The sequence below is a fragment of the Megascapheus bottae genome, chromosome 4 (genome assembly GCF_031878675.1).
Source record: "Megascapheus bottae isolate mThoBot1 chromosome 4, mThoBot2.hap1, whole genome shotgun sequence".
Taxonomy (NCBI): domain Eukaryota; kingdom Metazoa; phylum Chordata; class Mammalia; order Rodentia; family Geomyidae; genus Megascapheus; species Megascapheus bottae.
Genome location: NC_143512.1, coordinates 48,161,647 through 48,180,662, shown reverse-complemented (window position 1 = coordinate 48,180,662; position 19,016 = coordinate 48,161,647). Strand labels below are relative to the sequence as shown.

At 39.6% G+C, this 19,016-nt stretch overlaps 1 protein-coding gene and 1 pseudogene across 4 annotated transcripts in view; one reads left to right on the top strand and one right to left on the bottom strand.

Moving 5' to 3' along the window:
- The window catches only part of Iqgap2 (IQ motif containing GTPase activating protein 2), a 225,315-nt gene that overhangs the window by 60,701 nt on the left and 145,598 nt on the right, over positions 1-19,016 (bottom strand). For all 4 annotated transcript variants that reach the window (XM_090331852.1, XM_090331850.1, XM_090331853.1 and 1 more), the window contains 3 exons: positions 9,459-9,549; positions 3,664-3,831; positions 712-857 (listed from right to left, as the gene is read on the bottom strand). In XM_090331852.1, the coding sequence (XP_090187978.1) occupies positions 712-857; positions 3,664-3,831; positions 9,459-9,549 (405 nt within the window). The remainder of the gene's footprint in view (positions 1-711; positions 858-3,663; positions 3,832-9,458; positions 9,550-19,016) is intronic.
- Positions 12,182-18,968, top strand: LOC150064418 (60 kDa heat shock protein, mitochondrial-like; annotated as a pseudogene).

Genomic DNA, 19,016 nt, shown 5'->3' with positions numbered 1-19,016 from the left:
GTGTTGCTTCTCATACATTTGGACAGTCCCATATGCAAAGTCTTCGGTACCACATCAAACAATAAAAACATGTGAGATGTTCATCTCGGAAGAAGCAAACATTTAAAGTTTATCTGTCCTATTCTCTGTACAACCTAGTGATTGGTTGCTGAAACTATTCTGGAGATAGAGAGGACTATGGATGATGAAGACTCCATTTTCCAGTGCGAGGCAGGTAAAAATAGCATTTTGGTTGAAAAAGATCAGTTACATTGTAGAGTGATAAGAGGGAAAGGAAATGTAGTACTTTGAATATTGAAACTAAGACATGGTCACTAACTGAACTTAATTTTGCTAAGTTCAAAGATGATTTCTTAAGACATTCTACTATTATAAATTAACATCACAACCTTTTTTTCTTTCCTCCTGCTCTGTTTTGTTTGGTTACGCCAATATGGAAAAAATTGTAAATGTAACAATACACTCACATTTAATTACCAATCATGAAAATTGTATCCTCTGTCCAGGCTTTAAATAAATTAGCTCTTTCTGTCATTTTTCTGAGACAAAAATAGAAAAGCAAACAACCACATTTATCTTTTTTTTTTTTTTTGGTTGAAGTTTGAACCCTAGGCCTTGTGCTAATTATTAGTCAAGCCCTCTAACTCAACCCAGCACCATACTTATCTTCATATAATACAGTTAGTTTTCCATCCGAAACAAACCACATACCTCAATTTCTTTCCCTGTGAGCCATGATTCTTTAGGCAATCCTGACTGGGGTGCGACCCAGGACCTCTCTTGAGAATCGATATTGTAATAGTAGTCATATTTCTCCTGTAGATTGAATTTGATCCAGGAACCTTCTTCATTAGTAACTAAAGAAAATGAGTTTGTTAAATTCTCCAAAGGAGCATGAAAGTCATTCAAAGCAGTACAATTTCTTCAATATGTACAGCAATCAGACAAACTGGTTTTTCACCAAGCATTCAGATGCTCTCAGGTGGTCTTAAGTTGAAGTCATTAGAAATGACTCAGTGAAAAGGAATACATTCCATGTATTTAATGACAGCTCCATACTAAGTCAAAAAAGAAGGGAAGGTGGGAGAGAGAGAAGAAGGAAGGAAGGAAGGGAAGGAAGGAAGGGAAGAAAGAAGGAAAGAAAGAAAGAAGAGAGAGACAAATGTTTAATGCTAGCTCTGGACCTTCAATTTTTTAATGAGAACGGTTAAGAGTTATATATGGCTAAAGAAATGGAAACCCAAATAAGAAAAACATGTGCCAGCAGTAACTAAGTAGAGAAAGAAGACAAATGAACATAATTCTCTGCCCATACGTCTTCACTCTGCAACTTCTCTCATAAGTAGTGACCAACAAGGGCCATGAGCCATATTTAGGTGGGTGGGGGTAATCTGCACTAAGTCGGCGAGAAAGTGTGTAACTTTCAATGCATCTTTGCCAAAATTAAAAATGGCAATGTAGACCAAGAAGGTCAACTAACAGAGGGGAAATAAAAGAAAATATATGATCCTTCTAACTCTTATTGCTCTATATAACCTCAAAAAAAAAGGAGAAAGGAATATTTGCTGAAAGGTCATTTGGGTTGCAGTCTGGCAGTTCTGGGTAAAACTGATCAAGAATAATGTTTCCTCCTGAACCTACTGGCATACCTCATACTTAGAAATCTTTTTTTTATTCCCAGTTATAATTTCTGTCCAGACCAGAAAACTAAGAACATCAAAAAGATTACCAAGAATTTAAATGAGAATTCTAGTCACCAATGATACAATGGTGGGCTTGTGGTAAAACATGCTTCCTTGCTGTCAGAAAGAATAGAAAACTTTTTGGAAAACAATTCAGAAATGTGCTAAAGAAAATGGTGTGTTCTTGTTTCAGTAGCACCAAGAAAAAAGCCATAGGACAGAGAGAATGGGTAAGAATGGTGAGTAGAAGCTGTTTCCGCCAGACAGAGTTGGTCACAAGGGAAAAGTTATGCTCTTAAGTATAAAAGTGAAAAAGACTCCCAGAACCACAGGAGAGGAACAGGATGGTGGATGTGTGGAAAGGCAAGAGGAAATTAGAACAAGCTTGCAGCTCCAGCCCCTTCTACCTCTGGTGACAAGGAGAAGCTGAAGTCTCCACCACAAAGTAAGCTCAGAGGCCTCCATGACAGACAGACAAGTGGTGAGACAATTCCACACTTCCTATAAGCCTTAGAACCCATGGGGATTTGGTGGGATGGTACTTTCCCTACTGCAGCAGGCCATCAGACAAGACAATGTTTTGTTCCCTTTTGTTTGGGGAGCTACAATAAAGTACCCTTCTGACTGACAGACTTGGGTATTCTGGTTTTGCTAGCAATTTGTAAGCAGTCGGCAGCCAGGCAGGCCTTGAGACTCTACAACCAGGAGTCAAGGAGTTCTGCAACCCCCTCCTTCCAGAGGGAAACAAACAAGGAGAGGCCTTGTTTCTGGCTATTCAGCTGATGACAACACTCTGCCTAGTGAGAGTCATATTATTTAGATTTATTTGTAGAGACTATGATGAAACACACTAAATGCATGAACCTGATTATGAAAAAATAAGGAAGAGGGTAAGGAAGAATTGGAATATAGGAGGAAGGGGTGAATTTGTTCTGTCTAGAAACATAGCAATGAAATCTTTCTTATTAAGAATGTATATTAACTCCAAAAAAAGAAAAAAATCTAAATGAATGCTAATTAAACTATTATTTATAGTAACAAAAATGTAAACAAATACATTTCAGGAAGCATGTGGCTTAAGTATTTTGTGACTTGAATTAGGAAATACATGTAAAAACATGGAAGGTAGTAGAGGTATTTTTTAACTCAAATAAATGGCACCTATGATATGGTTATAAGTGAAATTTACACATGCAAATCAACTGCAAAAAATGTGGACACGTCTCACGTATCGTTTTGTGTTGTGTTACGGTTGTTGCTTCTGCAATATATATACATTCACAATATATGCAGTAAAGTATATGTGTATGTGAAAGTTGTCAAGATGGAATAAATCATTTCTGTCATCTCTAACAAAGAATAAAAAAAGAAGTCAGTAAAAACAATTAGAAAGTTCTGGCGTAGACTAAGCTAAGTCAACTGATGCCAGCATGAAGAAAATGACTTGAACTTTGACTTACCTAGAAAGAAAATGTAAGTACGATGCTGGTAGCTCACAGCTACAATCCTAGTTAGTTAGGAGGCTGAGATTGAAAGGATCATGGATTTGAGGACAGTACAGCCAAAAAAGTTCACAGGACCCCTTCTCACGTAAAGAGTTGGGCACAGCAAAAGACACCAGCCATCCTGAGTTAATATGGGAAGCTGAAATTGGTTAGGATCACAGTTCTAAGCCAGCCTGAACAGTAAAGTCTTTAGAAATCCACCTGTCCTAGGAGAAGTGGGATGCAGTGGCTCACCTTTCATTCCAGCAAAAATGAGAAGCCTAAAGGGTGGATAGCAATCCAAGCATATGTCTGGATAGAAAGTGAGACTTGATCTCAAAATAACCAGTGCAAACACAGGTTTGGAGGTATAGCTCAGAGGTGGAATATATACATTGCAAGTGTGAGGTCCTTAGGTCCATCCCCCAGTACTTATCCCCCCCTCCAAGAAAATCTCACATTTTGAATGCTATGTGCAATATAATGTGAAAACTTACCAGTTTGAGATTTGGACTGTTTGGCTCTTAAAAGAGCAGTATAGTACCTATCAGCACACTCAGGCATTACATCTTGAACATTACTAGCAGAGGACTTCAATGCAGTCAAAATATCATTTGTTTTGTTTCCATCCAAACACTTATTGACATCAATGATCAGCGTAAGCCCTGAGTAATAGGGAAAAAAATTCTGTTAACCGTTTTCTTCAGGTTACTCCAAAGGCACATAAATACCTGATTCAATCTTTTGGTCAGTTGTGGGGTTTGAACTCTGGGCCTCTCTGTCCCTGAGCTCTTCAGCACAAGGTTAGCACTCTACCACTTGAGCCACAGAGCCACTTCTGATCTTTTGGTGATTAATTGGAGATAAGAGTCTCATGACTTTCTTTCTTTTTTTTTTTTTGTGAGTCATGGGGCTAGCACTGTCCCTGAGCTCTTTACCTCAAGGCTACCACCTGGGCTTGGGCCTTGTCCCTGAGCTCTTTAGCTCTAGGCTACAGCCCTACCCTTGAGCCAAGCCCCACTTTCATTTTCTAGGGGTTAATTTGAGATAAGAATCTCAGGTCCTTTTGTGCCTGGGCTGGCTTTGAACTTTGATCCTCAGATCTCAGCCACCTGAGTAGCTAGGATTACAGGGGTGAGCCACTAGCACTGGCTCTGATTCAATCTTTTAGAGGTGCTCTGCTAGTAAACCTTTTACACTTAGAGAAGTGGTACCATATATACCTGAGGAAATCACCAGTTCCACTACCAGTTTAGGGTGTAAGAAGAACCAAGTTATACAAGAACATGGATACTCGAAAACACAATGTGTCCTGGGTCATCTTGTGTGGTATCACAATAGTAAACTAGGACATTGAGTAGATGTACAAAAAGTATTATTACTTCAGCAACCGGTATTTGAGAACTACTTTCATGAAGACATCTATTTTAGGATAAATGTGGAAAATGTAATATTTGCACATATTGTGCTGGTACACTTGATCAAGTTCTCATTAGCAACCTAAACAAACGTTCTAGAAAAACAAAACTGGTGGATATGTGCAAATGGTGTCCAAAAACAGTTCTGGACTGGTTTAGATTTAAATGAGCCTTTCAAATTTCCACCTTTTCCTATTATATAAAATCATATTAAATCCTTTGTTGCCTAAAGAAAATTAACTTAATTGAATTCGTTATTATCTACTTTTTTTGTTCTAGGTAAGGATGTTCTAGCCCAAACAAGAGAATAAGTGTTTTTGTAACTTATGAGTTAGATATGGGGAACTAAACAAAAATAAAAGAGCTGGGGGACAGGAGTGTGGTCTAATGGTAGAGTGCTTGCCCACCATTAGACTATGGCAGCATGGACAAAGTCATGGGTTTGATTCCTTCTTACCATATACACAGAAAAAAGCTGGAACTGGTACTGTGGCTTAAGTGTAGTACCCAGTCCCCAAGTTCAAGCCCCAGGATTGCCCCTCCCCGAAACAAACAAAAAAAAAGAGCTGAGTGCCAGTGACTCACGCCTGTAATCCTAGCCTGTAATCCTAGTTATGCAGGAGGTTGAGATCTGAGGGTTAAAGTTCAAAGCCAGCCTTGGCAGAAAAGTCCATGAGACTTTTTTTTTTTTGCCAGTCCTGGGGGCTTGAACTCAGGACCTGAGCACTGTACTTGGGCTTTCTCAAGGCTAAAGCTCTACCACTTGAGCCACAGCACCACTTGGGTTTTTTTTTTCTATGTATATGGTACCAAGGAATTGAACCTCGGTCTTTGTGCAAGCACTCTACCATGGGCCAAGCTCCCGGGCCTCCTGAGACTTTTATCTCCAATTAACTAAGCAAAAATCCAGAAGTGGAGCTTGGCTCAAGTGGTGGAGCATTAGCCTTGATCAAAAGAACTCAGAGACAATGCCAAGACCCTTAGGACCACCAAAACAAAAACCAAAAAAGGTGACTATACAGATACAAGGGGACAAAGTAATATTCTTATTCATCTAGTATTTGTGAGAAAGCCCTTTCTTTTCTCTTTTCTTTTCTTTCTCTCTCTCTCTCTCTCTCTCTCTCTCTCTCTCTCTCTCTCTCTCTCTCTCTCTCTCTCTCTCTCTCTTTCTTTCTTTCTTCCCTTTTGCCAGTCTTGGGGCTTTAACTCAGGACCTGAGCACTGTTCTTGGGCTTTCTCAAGGCTAGAGCTCTACTATTTGAGCCACAGCACCACTTCTGGCTTTTTCTATGTATGTGGTACCAAGGAATTGAACCCCAGTCTTCGTGAGTGCTAGGTAAGCACTCTACCACTAGGCTAAACTCCCTGCCTCTTTTTTTTTCAAATATTTTTTATTGTAATTAATAGAAGGGTTATAGAAGGGTTACATGATATTTGCCAGATAGATGGTGCATTAATTCCCATACATTGATACCTTTCACATGTCTTGGTCCCCATTTCCCTCCCCCCCCACCCCTCATCTGTTATCTCTCATCTCTTTTGCTGTCTCTTGGTTATCTCATATTGTTACAGTATCTCACTTTGTTCCCTGCCTCTTTTTTAGTGAAGTAGTTGCTTCCTGTCTGTTAATCTTGTGAGAATTATTTTTTTTCTGAAAAGTTATTGCTTTGGCAGGGTGGCTTGGCCCTTTGTCAATGACATTTCAGTTATATCCTTTTTCTGTTGCACTTTAAAAATCTTGTTTAAAGCTCTTTTTAGTTATGTTAATTAAGCCACAACTTTTGCAGACTGTGATTCTGAGCTTAGCCAATGGGAGCAGAGGGAGAGGCCTGGTGGGTTAGAGTTAAAAAGGGAGCAGCTTTCCTACTCTGTGTGCTTGCTTGCCACATTTTTGGAAGCAACTTGGCTTTGCTGAGTTTCTTCTGAGTTGGTTACGAGTTTCTTTATTCCTATGTGACACTCTTAACATCCTGAATTATTTCTAACATACTGATGTGCAAGGAGCTGGTCCACAGATGAATCTCCAGGGCTAAGTCCCATCTCAACAGCAATTTCCATGAAAATCTGAAACATGCTTAGGGAAAACCATTATAGGAGAGGCACTCCTGTTCCTCATTTTGCTCAGTGTCTGTGACACAGTAGGTGCTTAATGCTTGTTTAGAGAGGGCAGACGTGTCCTTCTTATCATTAAAATTGGACTGTAGGAAGTGGAGCTGTAGCTCAAGTGATAGGGCACCAGGCCTTGAGTGTAAAAGCCAAGAGTGAATGGGAAGTCCTGAGTTCAAGTCCCTATACTGGTACAACAAAACCTGTCTGTGTATAAGTCAGTGCCATTTGCTCTGTCATTAACGGGCCTCAAACTCCAATGCAGACTCCAATGTCAGGGATCACTTCCTATGGGCATCATATGCCTGCCTACGGCAGCACAAACTCTTCATCATTTAAAAAATGGTAGCTTCTGCTGTGCTTGGAGCTGGGAAGAAAAATAGCCACAATATGAGAGTTAAGTAAGGAGTTATACATGGAGATCATTAGTATATCAATTTAGAAGCTATTTTAGATGGTTGGGTAGATTTTCTTACTATTCCTTCTTGAGAATAGAAATTGAGAAGAATGATTGTCAGAATGAATGCCAGTCCTGGGGCTTGAACTTAGGGCCTGGGCATTGTCTTTGAACTTTTTGCTCAAGGCCAGCACTCCCATTTGAGCCACAGCACCACTTCTGGCCTTTTCTGCTTATGTGGTACTGTGTACTGAGGAATCCAAACCCAGGTCTTCAGGCATGCTAGGCAAGCTCTCTACCACTAAGCCACATTCCCAGTACTATGGTTGGTTTGCTTATATTTCTTTTTTTTTTTGCTAGTAATGGGGCCTGAACTCAGGGCCTGAGCACTGTCCTTGGGCTTTCTCAAGGCTAGAGCTCTACCACTTGAGCCACAGCACCACTTCCAGCTTTTTTCTGTGTATGTGGTACCAAGGAATCGAATGTGGGTCTTTGGTCTTTGTGCATGCTAGGCAAGCACTCTACCACAAGGCCAAACTCTTGGCCCTGTATTGTTTCTTCTTCTTCTTCTTCTTCTTCTTCTTCTTCTTCTTCTTCTTCTTCTTCTTCTTCTTCTTCTTCTTCTTCTTCCTCCTCCTCCTCCTCCTCCTCCTCCACTTCCTCCTCCTCCTCCTCCTCTTCCTCCTCTTCTTCTTCCTCCTCCTTCTCCTCTTCCTCCTCCTCCTCCTCCTCCACTTCCTCCTCCTCCTCCTCCTCCTCTTCCTCCTCCTCCTCCTCCTCTTCCTCCTCCTCCTCTTCCTCCTCCTCCTCTTCTTCTTCTTCTTCTTCTTCTTCTTCTTCTTCTTCTTCTTCTTCTTCTTCTTCTTCTTCTTCTCCTTCTCCTCTTCCTCCTCCTCCTCCTCCTCCTCCTCCTCCTCCTCCTCCTCCTCCTCCAAACCAGTCTTGGCGCTTGAACTTAGGGCCTGGAAGCTGTCCCTGAGCTTCTTTGTCCTCAAGGTTAGCATTCTGCCATGTGAGCCATAGCACCACTTCCAGCCTTTTCTGAGTAGGTTGTTGATGAGTCTCATGGACTTTGCAGTCCTGGCTAACTTTGAACCATGAATCTCAGAGCTCATCTCCTGAGTAGCTAGGATTACAGGTGTGAGCCACTGGTGCCTGGCATTTTTTTTTCTTTTTCAGTTGTGGGACTTGAATTCAGGGCCTGGGCGCTGTCCATCAGCTATCTTGGTCAAGGCTACTGTTCTACCACTTTGAGCTATCACACCACTTCTGGTTTTTGAGTGATTAATTGGAGATAAGAGTCTCTGGGAGAATTTGCTGCCCCAGCTGGTTTCAAACCTTGATCCTCAGATCTCAGCACCCAGCAACTATTTTTAACCTTGTGAACCAATGTGAGAATTTGTTTTTAGCTACTTTCCTGTCCAGTTGTGCCCTGTGGGGTCAGGGGGTAACCACAGGGTGGGTTTGGGAGCTGATACACTGTGAGAGAACATGGATTAAAATTCCATGGATCACAATGCTTCCAATACTCCTGCTCTGACTGGAGAACCACAGTGGTGCTTCAGATTAGCAGAAATTCATGGCGGCTCATGGCCAGTGAACAATAATCCTGAAAGCCTGCTTCTATTCCTTTCCCAAAGCAAGTCACCCTGCAAGACCTCTAGAACTCTTTGGTGAAGACCAGCAGAAAGATTATCAGCATAATCTTTTGGTAGTGTTGTGGCACCCTTGGCTCAAGGAGAGTTGGCTTCTCCCTCATCTAAGAGACTCTGGCTTTGTGACGTGGTTGCAATCTGAACAATAAGGGAATTCGATTCTTTTAATTACTCAAGGTAGACTTTCTTTGACTTAGAACTCTTCGACTTACACAGACTAGGAATTTAGGAACAATGGGTTGATTTCAGTTCTAGGAATGTCATGATCACTTAGATAATTCCATAGGTCTGAGACCATTCCAGATGCGGGTCTATCAGCTTTGGTGTATCAATATTCACTCACATATCGTCCTGCCCTCCCCTCCGTTCACCTATTGGTCTGTTTTTCTGACAAAGCCTAATAATGGACACTATGAAAAAGAGGAAATTTATAGAGCAGGAACAGGCTAGTTTTCATTCATAACATTGAGACCTTACAGAATTCCCCCGTCCCCACTGGTTTCTGTTCAACATTATGGGTTAAATTTTGTTGAAGACAGCAACTAATCAGTGAAAGTAGGGGAGCTAGATAAACAAGTATCTGTACTAAGTATGCATCCTCAATCTAAAATATGGTAAGAGTCCAAATCTTTCCAGAGATTAAAAATGACATGACTTCAGTTTTATAGTTGAATCTAAGCAAGGTGCACTGACAACAAAAGAGGGCAAGGACTTACATTGCTTTGCTCTGCTCTCATGTGTGTTGGCTTCATCGATGGCTTTCTGTATCTCATCCAGCCAAAGAACCTTAGAAATACTATCAGGGTCCTAGGGAATAATGACATAGAATCAAAGAGAGAACAGTGGATGACAGAAAGGAATCAATAACTTCTCTTCAGGAGCCATTTCATTATGGTTTCCAAATCATTCTTCTTTTTTTTTTTTTTTTTTTTGTGGGTCATGGGGCTTGAACTCTTCAGCTCAAGGCTACCACCCTACCTCTGGGCCTGGGCGTTGTCCCTGAGCTCTTAAGCTCAAGGCTATGGCCCTACCCTACAGTCAAGCCCCACTCCCTGTTTTCTAGAAGTTAATTGGAGATAAGAGTCTCACATCAGGTCCTTTTGCTCCCTAGCTGGCTTTGAACCTTGATCCTCAGATCCCAGCCCCCTGAGTAGCTAGGATTACAGACGTGAGCCACTGCACCTGGCGGTTTCCAAATTCTTAACCAGCACACCAATAAGTTTGTGCCCTACACAGCACAAACTACTAATGAATAGATCCTGAATCTGACCATTTTTTCCCCCTGGTCCTGGCCACCAGGAGTTTACTATTGTCATCTCTCACATGGACAGCTATACTAGTCTCAAGGATTTTTGTTGCTTTCTAAGCCTGTCCTGTATCCTCATGGCTCTCTAGAGAAAACCATGTGATCTCTCTAAAATGGGTATCTCATTACGTCCCTTCTCCAAGGAAACCCCACTAAAGGGTTCCTGCTGAAACTAAAAGAAAACACAAACTCCCTTTTCATGTCCTTCATGTCCTCTTTTTCTGTTTTTGAACTACATACCAGCTACCTTTAGATTCCAGCACTCTACCTTAGCTTCCTGACAGTATTTTCTCATTCAGGACTCAATTTAAATACCAACTCCTCCAAATTGCTTTTCTTCCCCTGGCTAACTAAGCATTCAATTACTGTGGTTGCCAAATAATATGCCTGTGTGCCCCAGGATGCCATGGGAAAACAGAGTGATGCTCAATGTGCATCAGACACAGAGACAAAAATAAGAATTAAAATGCAGCTTGGCGCTGTTGTCTTACACCTGGTGATCCTTGCTACCCAAGGAGGCTGAGACCTGATGACTTTGGTTCAAAGCCAGCCTGGGCTTTGTGAGAGTCTTATCTCTAACCACCAGAAAACCGGAAGTGGTGCTGTGGTTCAAAGTGATAGAGTACAAGCCTTGAGAAAAGGGGACAGCACCCAGATCCCAAGTTCAAGCCCCGTAACTGACCCCCCCCAATAAAAGTTGATTTCTCCCAAGGAGCTCATCTTCTTTTAGAAGAGATAAACATGTCAAGGAATAATTAACATATAATGTGATCAGGGCAGTATCAAGTACAGGTACATGGCAAGAAGGGATAGGGGTTCTAAAATTCAGGAGGAAAAAAGACGAACTAGGGCCTGGGCACTGCCTTTAAGCTGTTTTTACTCAAGGCTAGCACTCTACCACTTGAGCCACAACACCATTTCCGGCTTTTTCTATGTATGTGGTACCAAAGAATCAAACCCAGGGCTTTGTGCACACTAGGCAAGCATTCTATCACTAGGTCATACTCCCAGCCCCATGAAAATTTATTATAATGCAGCATTTTTCTTTTTGCTGTCTACCAAGTGATACTCTACTCATTAATGTTCTTAACATTACTGAACTGTATTCTTAAAATGCTAAGATGGTAAATTTTGTTATGCACCTCCTACCACAATTATTGGGAGGGATGGAAGAATAATGAAGGGATGAGACTGATCAAACTGCACTGTGCTCATAATTTTTGTTTTTTTATGCTGATAATTTTTGAATTTGATTTCTTTGTATAACTACTTAAAGGTAGTCAAAACACTCATTGTAGATCTGCTCATAAAGTTTATGTAATGGAGGGAGTTCTCTGCAGTTCAGTGTTGTATAATGATTTAGGAATAATCATATAGGATTGTTTGGTGTTACTGAATTACTCAGAACACAGTGGGCTACAGCAAACAGCTCCTCTCCTGACAATAACTGTTACTATGAACTAAAGTTCAGCTAGGCAGATAAATGTGAAACTTGCAGACATTGTCAAAAGCCATCAAGCACCTAAACAAGCTTAACTTCTTAGAAAGTATTTTCTTTCCATGATAAATTTAATTTAAACTTAGGCAGTGAGTTTAAGACTTAAAATTTGAAATAGAATAAAGGAAAGACTAAGTTCTGATGAAGTATTAAGTAGAAATTACATCTTTGCCCTGTTCTTGAAAAAGGTAAAATGAGATATGAGCATTTTCATAGCTAACTGCTGCATAAAATCTGTATGTCATAGTTCTGTTTCTTTTTGTTTTGTTTTGTTTTTTTTTGGAAGGGGGAAGTTGCTGGTATTGGGGCTTAAACTCTGGGCAAGTTCTTGGCTTTTTCTCACAAGGCTGGCTCTCTACCACTTGAGCCACACCTCCACTTACGGCTTTTTACTGTAGTTAACTGGAGATAAAAGTCTCATGGACTTTACTGTCCAGGCTAGCTTTGAATCACAATCCTCCTAAGTAGTTAAGATTATAGGTAAGATCCACTAGTGCCTGGCTAGTTCTGGTTATATTTAGAATGCAAGTCCCTATACCAGGAAGAGTTACAGCATCATTTTAGCACTTGTGGGATGTGGGGAAGTTTGAACGACTTTCTCCAGAGATAATATGCTCAGAGGTTTGGCCTGAATCATGTATACTGAAACTTCGTGTTGTGTTATTTCCCTACAGAGGAACTATAGCAGGTTCCTTCCCACAAAGCACAGCCAAGACAACTTGCTTCCGCCAAGAGAACAAGTCTCCACTAGCTTCTACCACATGGACCTGAGCTGTGACTTTACACCATGGAAAAGTGAGTTTCGGGACATCAAAATGAAAGCCCTCATTGTTGAAGCTTCTAGACTACTGCTCTTGCTGTCTATTATTTGTCAAAGTGGTAAGTTCTTTCCTTCTGGGGTAAATAATGGCACCACTTATGTTGTAAGATTCAACTGAACCTCATTCTCTTGGTATTCTGGTGAAATGTACAAACCAAAAAGCAGAGTGTGTTCTTGGTTACTATAAGGCCAGAGTCCTGGAGATATCCTCTGATAATATCTAAAATTCAGGAATGGAGTCAAGATTTTAGATATATGGTCAACTCAGAAAGCAATATTCTTTGTGAGAAGTGTTTACATTTGTAGGGATCTCCTCTAGGAAAGATAGGACTTTTTCAAGAGATTAAAAGAATCTTATGTCAGGCACCAGTGGCCTCATGTCTGTAATCCTAGCTACACAGAAGGCTAAGATCTGAGGAACAAGGTTTGAAGCCAGCCATGGCAGGGAAGTCCATGACACTCTTAACTCTAATTAACCACCAAAAAGCTAGAAGTGGGGTTTGAGTTCAAACCCCAATGCAGGCACAAACTCACAAGCATGCAGGATACACATACACACATATCTGTAAACATACATGTACATATACATGTATATACACACAGATGCATAAATACATGTATATACTTGCATGTACACATACATGGAAAACCAGGTTTTGATAAAAAAATTATCTAAATGGGCTTAGATCTGCAATTTTTGTGGAACACATAACCAAGTGAAATGCAGTCACTATTGAACATGTTTGCAGGTATAATGTCTTGTTCAATTCCGGGAATTTTCATAAAATTGACTAATACTTGGTTTTATTAGCTCCTTATGCAATCTTAAAGCTGTGTGGACAACATGGTCTGCAGCCTTCATTCTCCGACTTCCTATCTTTCTTTAAAGCTATTTATCCTTTGGGGAAGCCAGATATAAGTTTTCTAAATTGTAAATGCGCCAAAAGCATTTGTCTTGTCTGGTCACATGGCTTGACACTAATTATTCCTTCTGAACAGAGACCCAGACAAAAGCCACCTTCCCAGTTCTCTCCTTTAGTCTAACAAAAATACTTGATCACCTTCAGGTCTAGCTGTTCAGATTACACTACCTCCAACTCATACACTAAATTCAATGAATTCACTGAGTTATAAAGGAGGTTTCAATTTTTATCTGGCCAGAGACTAAAACAGGAAGAGAATCTATCTTACAGAACTTTACCCTTAAATATTTAATACAAAGAATTTCAGAAGCTTAAGGGTCTACCTTGGGGGTCAAATTACAAATTAGAAAGAGGCTATAGCTACCAAGCATTAATTATGCCAGTAAGCCATGCCAAATATTTATGGTAGATAGCTGGTGAGTGTGAGTGTGTGTGTGTATTTTAAATCATTTCTAATTTCTTAAGTCATCTTAGTGATTCCATCCTCTGATTTTTGTTTTCTCTCCCCTTAAAAATGGGGCACTTTCTCCTAAGATTGTGCCTTTGTATTTTCTCTTTTAACATCTCTGTCTCAGCTATATCCATTTCTCCTAAAGGATAATCTCTATCTAGGTTTTAAAAAATCTACACATTCAATTTGGATTCTTAAATACTCTTCTAAATACTTACAAGACATTTATACACAGCTACCCCACCCCATTTCAATAATTCTAAAGAAAAACAATGATATTTTAATTTCTTTCCTTTCTTACCCCTTAGTTTCTTGTCCTAGCTCAATTAATGGTACACTCATCCTCCTTCAAGTTTGGAAACCTCCCAGGTATCTTGCTTCCTGTTCTTCCCTCCTTCCCTGCCTTAATCAGACAGACACCAAGTCCCTATGTGCTCTGTGCTTGCCCTCTTAGACTCACCTTCACCTTTTCCTAACCTTTGCCTATGTCAGTTAACTTAATAACATTAGTTCATATATTTACCACAGCACACAAATCAGATTCCCTTCCTCCTAATGTTTAACACTGTGTTCTCCATACCTCCGCTGAAGTCATTTTGAATACAAGTTAAAGTCATGGCTGTAGTAGTTTCCTACTGATGCTGTAATAGATGATCACATAAATCAAGTGTTTAAAGCAGCACAGATTTATTAGCTTATACTTCTGGAGGTCAAAAGTATTATAAACAAGGTGTTGGCAGAGCTGTATTCATTCAGCAGGATTTGGACAAGAATCTAACTCCTTGCCTTTTTTCAGACTCTAGAAAATGCCTGCATTCCTTGACCTATGACCCCTCCTTACATCTTCAAAGCCAGCAGTTCTCCAAACCTGTCTGATTTTCACTCTCTTGTCTCCTTCCTAACAAGGACTCTTAGGATTACATTTGGCACATTCACAGTTCAGGATACTCTAACTTGTCACACCTTTTTATCATGTGAGGTAACATATTCACAGGTTCCTGCAACCAGCAGGTGGAATTTTTGTGGTATTATTCTTTTTTAGCACATTGGCCAGTAAGTTGTATATGCAACTTCATGAACAGGCCATGGTTTCTTAGGATAGCTTCAGGACCCTTGAAGAATTTGAGTATAATCTACTTTTTCAAATTTATCTCTTAGATGCATTTTATTAGTATATGACAATGAATTTTTGTGTGCCTTCTATACTAGCCTAAGAGTTATTTCCAAATAGTGATGAAATTTATTTAAAATTCTACACTTTCTTAAATCTTTGTGGCAATGAAGTGTCAACTGCACATAAGTATACAATGAACAATTTACTAGGATTTATTGGTTATTCCCAGATTCTATGCTCATTCATCACCAGAAAAATCTAATTTATCTATTAGACTCCATCTCGTTATAAGCCTTGTTTACCTTTTCTCAAATCTATCCTTTTCTTGAAATGTTCCTCAAATCTGAATACCTATGTAGCTTATAGTCAATATAACATCGGCCTATAATGTTTTGTTGAGTTTATTTCTAGTAGTATTATTAACTTCTTTCATGCAAAGAGTTGTCATTTAGGGTATATGGGTTATATGTATGTGCTGGGGCTTATGATATACACTAAACACATGCCTATGGATTGCTTTATTATAGGCTGTATCAGGCATATATGTGTATGATAAATGAAAACAAATATATGATAATAAAATATATAATAATCTTTTAAAATAAAGATGGCTTTAAATCCTACAAGATGGCAGAGGTATTACAAGGCAGTTCTCTTCAGCATGGCAATTTTTATGATTTGCTTCACACCAAGCAATATTATACTTATCGTTTATCATGCTAACTACTACAACCACAACACGGATGGCCTATACTTTTCTTATCTCATAGCTTTGTGCCTGGGTAGCCTAAATAGTTGCTTAGATCCATTCCTCTATTTTCTTATGTTGAAAATGTTAGATTGGTCCACTTCTGAGCTGACTATGGTGAGAGCATCTTAGATAACAGGGCAAGACATACTTGGGACAATATATGCTAAGTGCAAGCACCTCTACTCTCTTGCTGCACATTTTGAGCTCTTAAGACATAATATTTCAAATATCAACATTTTGAGCTCTTAAAACACAATACTTCAAATATCAAATGTTACAAAAGCCCTAGTAATTGTTTCTGTGTATAAAAGTATGTGTTCTCACGGGAAATATAAACACAACTACATAGACATAAAAATTATGACTCTATAGACATGTTTTAGTACATTGATTATTACGTATCTGTGATATACAAACCCTTAGCCTAATTTTGATTAGGTTCTAAAAATTATGTGCCTGTGATTGTATATAGAGATTTCATTCTTGAATACTTGCTTGTTAAACACATCATTTGAAATATGATGTAAAAATCAATGTTAATAAATTCTTTAATAAAAAATAAAGTATGTGTTCTCCCAGGCCCAGAGTTCAAGCCCATGACCCACAAAAAACCAACAACACAAAAAAAAAACACGGTATTTAAGGGGCTGGGAGTTGGGCCTTGTGGTAGAGTGCTTGCCTAGCATGCATGAAGATCCGGGTTCAATTCCTCAGTAACACATACATAGAAAAAAGCCAGACATGGTGCAGTGGGCTCAAGTGGTGGAGCTCTAGCCTTGAGAAAGTCCAAGGACAGTGTTCAGGCCCTGAGTTTAAGCCCAGGACTGGCAAAAAAAAAATATGTGCTGTCCCTTAGCTCTTTTGCTCAAAGCTAAAGATCTATCATTTGAGTCACGCTTTACTTCTGACTTTTTGGGGGTTAATTGGAGATAAGAATCTCAGGGAGTTTCCTGCCCTGGTTGGCTTCAAACTGTGATACTCAGATTGCAGCCTCTTGTATAGCTAGGATTAAAGGCATGAGCAACCAATGTTGGGCTTAGTAATTGTGTTTTCAACAGTACTTTATCAGTATTTTAAGAGTGTCAGTGCAGGAGGAAAGTAACCAGTCTTTTATGGGAATGACACATTTCTACTTGCCTTGCTGACACTCCAAGCTTTTTAGTGTCCACCATCCCACTAGAGGTATCATCAACCCTGGGATTTAGTATTTTTCTTAATTCTGTCTTCCAATTTTAGTCTTTGCTAAAATCCTTACTAAGTCTTTTGTCTTTGTCTTACTTCTGACTTTACCATTCTCTTCACTGCTAGCTTTTCTTCTATTCCATAGATCATGGTAGGTTAACCCCCCTTAGACATTAGTTGTTGCTGATAGTGGTGGTGGTGGTCTGTGTGTGTGTGTGTGTGTGTGTGTGTGTGTGTGTGTGTGTGTGTGTGTGTGTGTGTGTGTGTGTGTGTTGTGTTGGTTTGGGCTTGGGCACTCTTCCATGTGAAACACACCTCCACTTCCTGTTTGGCTGTTTGTTTTTTGAGGATAAGAGTCTTATGGACTTACTTTCCTGGACTGGTTTTGAACCACCATCTTTAGACTCTTCATTGCTTCTGAAATCTGTAGACTGTCATGCAGGACTAACTTCTAGACCTGACTTTCTGTGATACCTCAGTGAATAAGTCCCAGCCAGACCTCTTTATCTCTCCCCCTGCAAACGTGGGTCTATGCATCTTTGCCCAATCCTGTTCATCTCCTGAAGTCTTGAAGGATTTTTCTTCCCTGACTGTCATGATTAAAGTATCGTTTTTCTCATCTGAACTTTCAAAGTGCTTTCTTATACTTTTTACACCTAGCTCATGTAAATGTTCATTCCATAAACAATACATGATATAGTCAGTCTTTTCCATAAGTTCCATATGTACAAATACTCCAAAAATATTTGAAAAAACATGTGTCTGTACTGAATATGAATATGTACTATATGAATATGTATTTGTTTTTTTTTACCACTATTCCCCAGACAACAGTGGTCTTTACACAACAGAGTATAAACACAAGTACACAATTATATACCTAGTATTTACACTGTATCAGCTGTTATAAAAAATTTAGAAATGGTTAAAGCTTATGGAAAGATGTGGAGACCTTATATACTAGCACTATACCATTAGCATCATGGATTTTCATATTGGCAGGAGTCCCAGTTACAGTCCCCTGAGGCTAATGAGGGTTGACTCTACAATGAGGTTTTTGGGACCATGCTGGGCCTATGTGCTTTCAAACTCTATGATGCTCCTTTCCATGCTTTGCACATTACATGGGTGAATGAAAGGATAAAACCCCAAAGCATCTAAATAACATGAATAGCCCATTCACTTCACATTAAGAAGGTAAAATCTTCTCAATGACCTAAGATGACAGCCTCATTTCTGGCTAAGCATATAAAAAGGTAAGGAAGTTCAGCTAAGAATATATCCATAAGATTATTCAGAGGTTTAAAAAACAATATCTCAGCTAGATACTGGTAGCCTGTAATCTTTGCTTACTCAAGGAGCTAAGATCTGAGAATCGAGGTTCAAAGCTAGCCTAGCTAGCAAAGTCCAAGAGACTTTTATATCCAATAAAGTATTCCCAAATAGCTGGAAGTGGAGCTGTGGCTCAAGTAGTAAAGCACCTACTGTGAGCACAAAAAGTTCAAGGAGAGTATTCAGGCCCTGTGTTCAAGCCCCATAACTGGCACATACTCACATGCGCACACAGGCACACACACATACACACACACGCGAAAAATACTGGAGCTACGTAAACTTGTACAAAATATCGACAAAACTGATGAAGTGGCTGGAGATGGCAAACTGCTTCTGTACTCTATTGCAAAGGGATTTTGTTTTAGAAAGATTAGTGAAAGTGCTAGCCCAGGGAAAATCAGGAGAGGTATTATGGTCGCTATTGATGCTGTAATTGCTGAACCCAAGCAGAAACCTAAACCTGTAACAATCCCTGAAAAAAATGCTCAGGTTCTTACAATTTCTGCAAATAGAGACAGTGAATTTGGCAACATCATTTCTGATGCAATGAAAAAAGTCACAAGATAGGCCTCATCATTCTCATGTGGGAAAATACTGAACCATAAATTAGGTATTACTGAAGCCATGAAGTTAGCTCAAGGATATATTTCCCTAGATTGTATCAATATATCAAAAAGACAAAAATGTAAATTCCAGGTTACCTATGTTCCACTGAGTGAAAAGAAAATTTCTAGTACCTAATCTGTTACACCTGCTATTGAAATTGCCAGAGCTCATTGTAAGCCCTTGGCCATGCTTCAAGGTGTAGATCTTTTTCAGAATCTGTGGCTATTAAGATGGGGCTAAATGGAAAAACAATGGTCATCTAACAGAGTTTAAGTTCCAAAGTATATT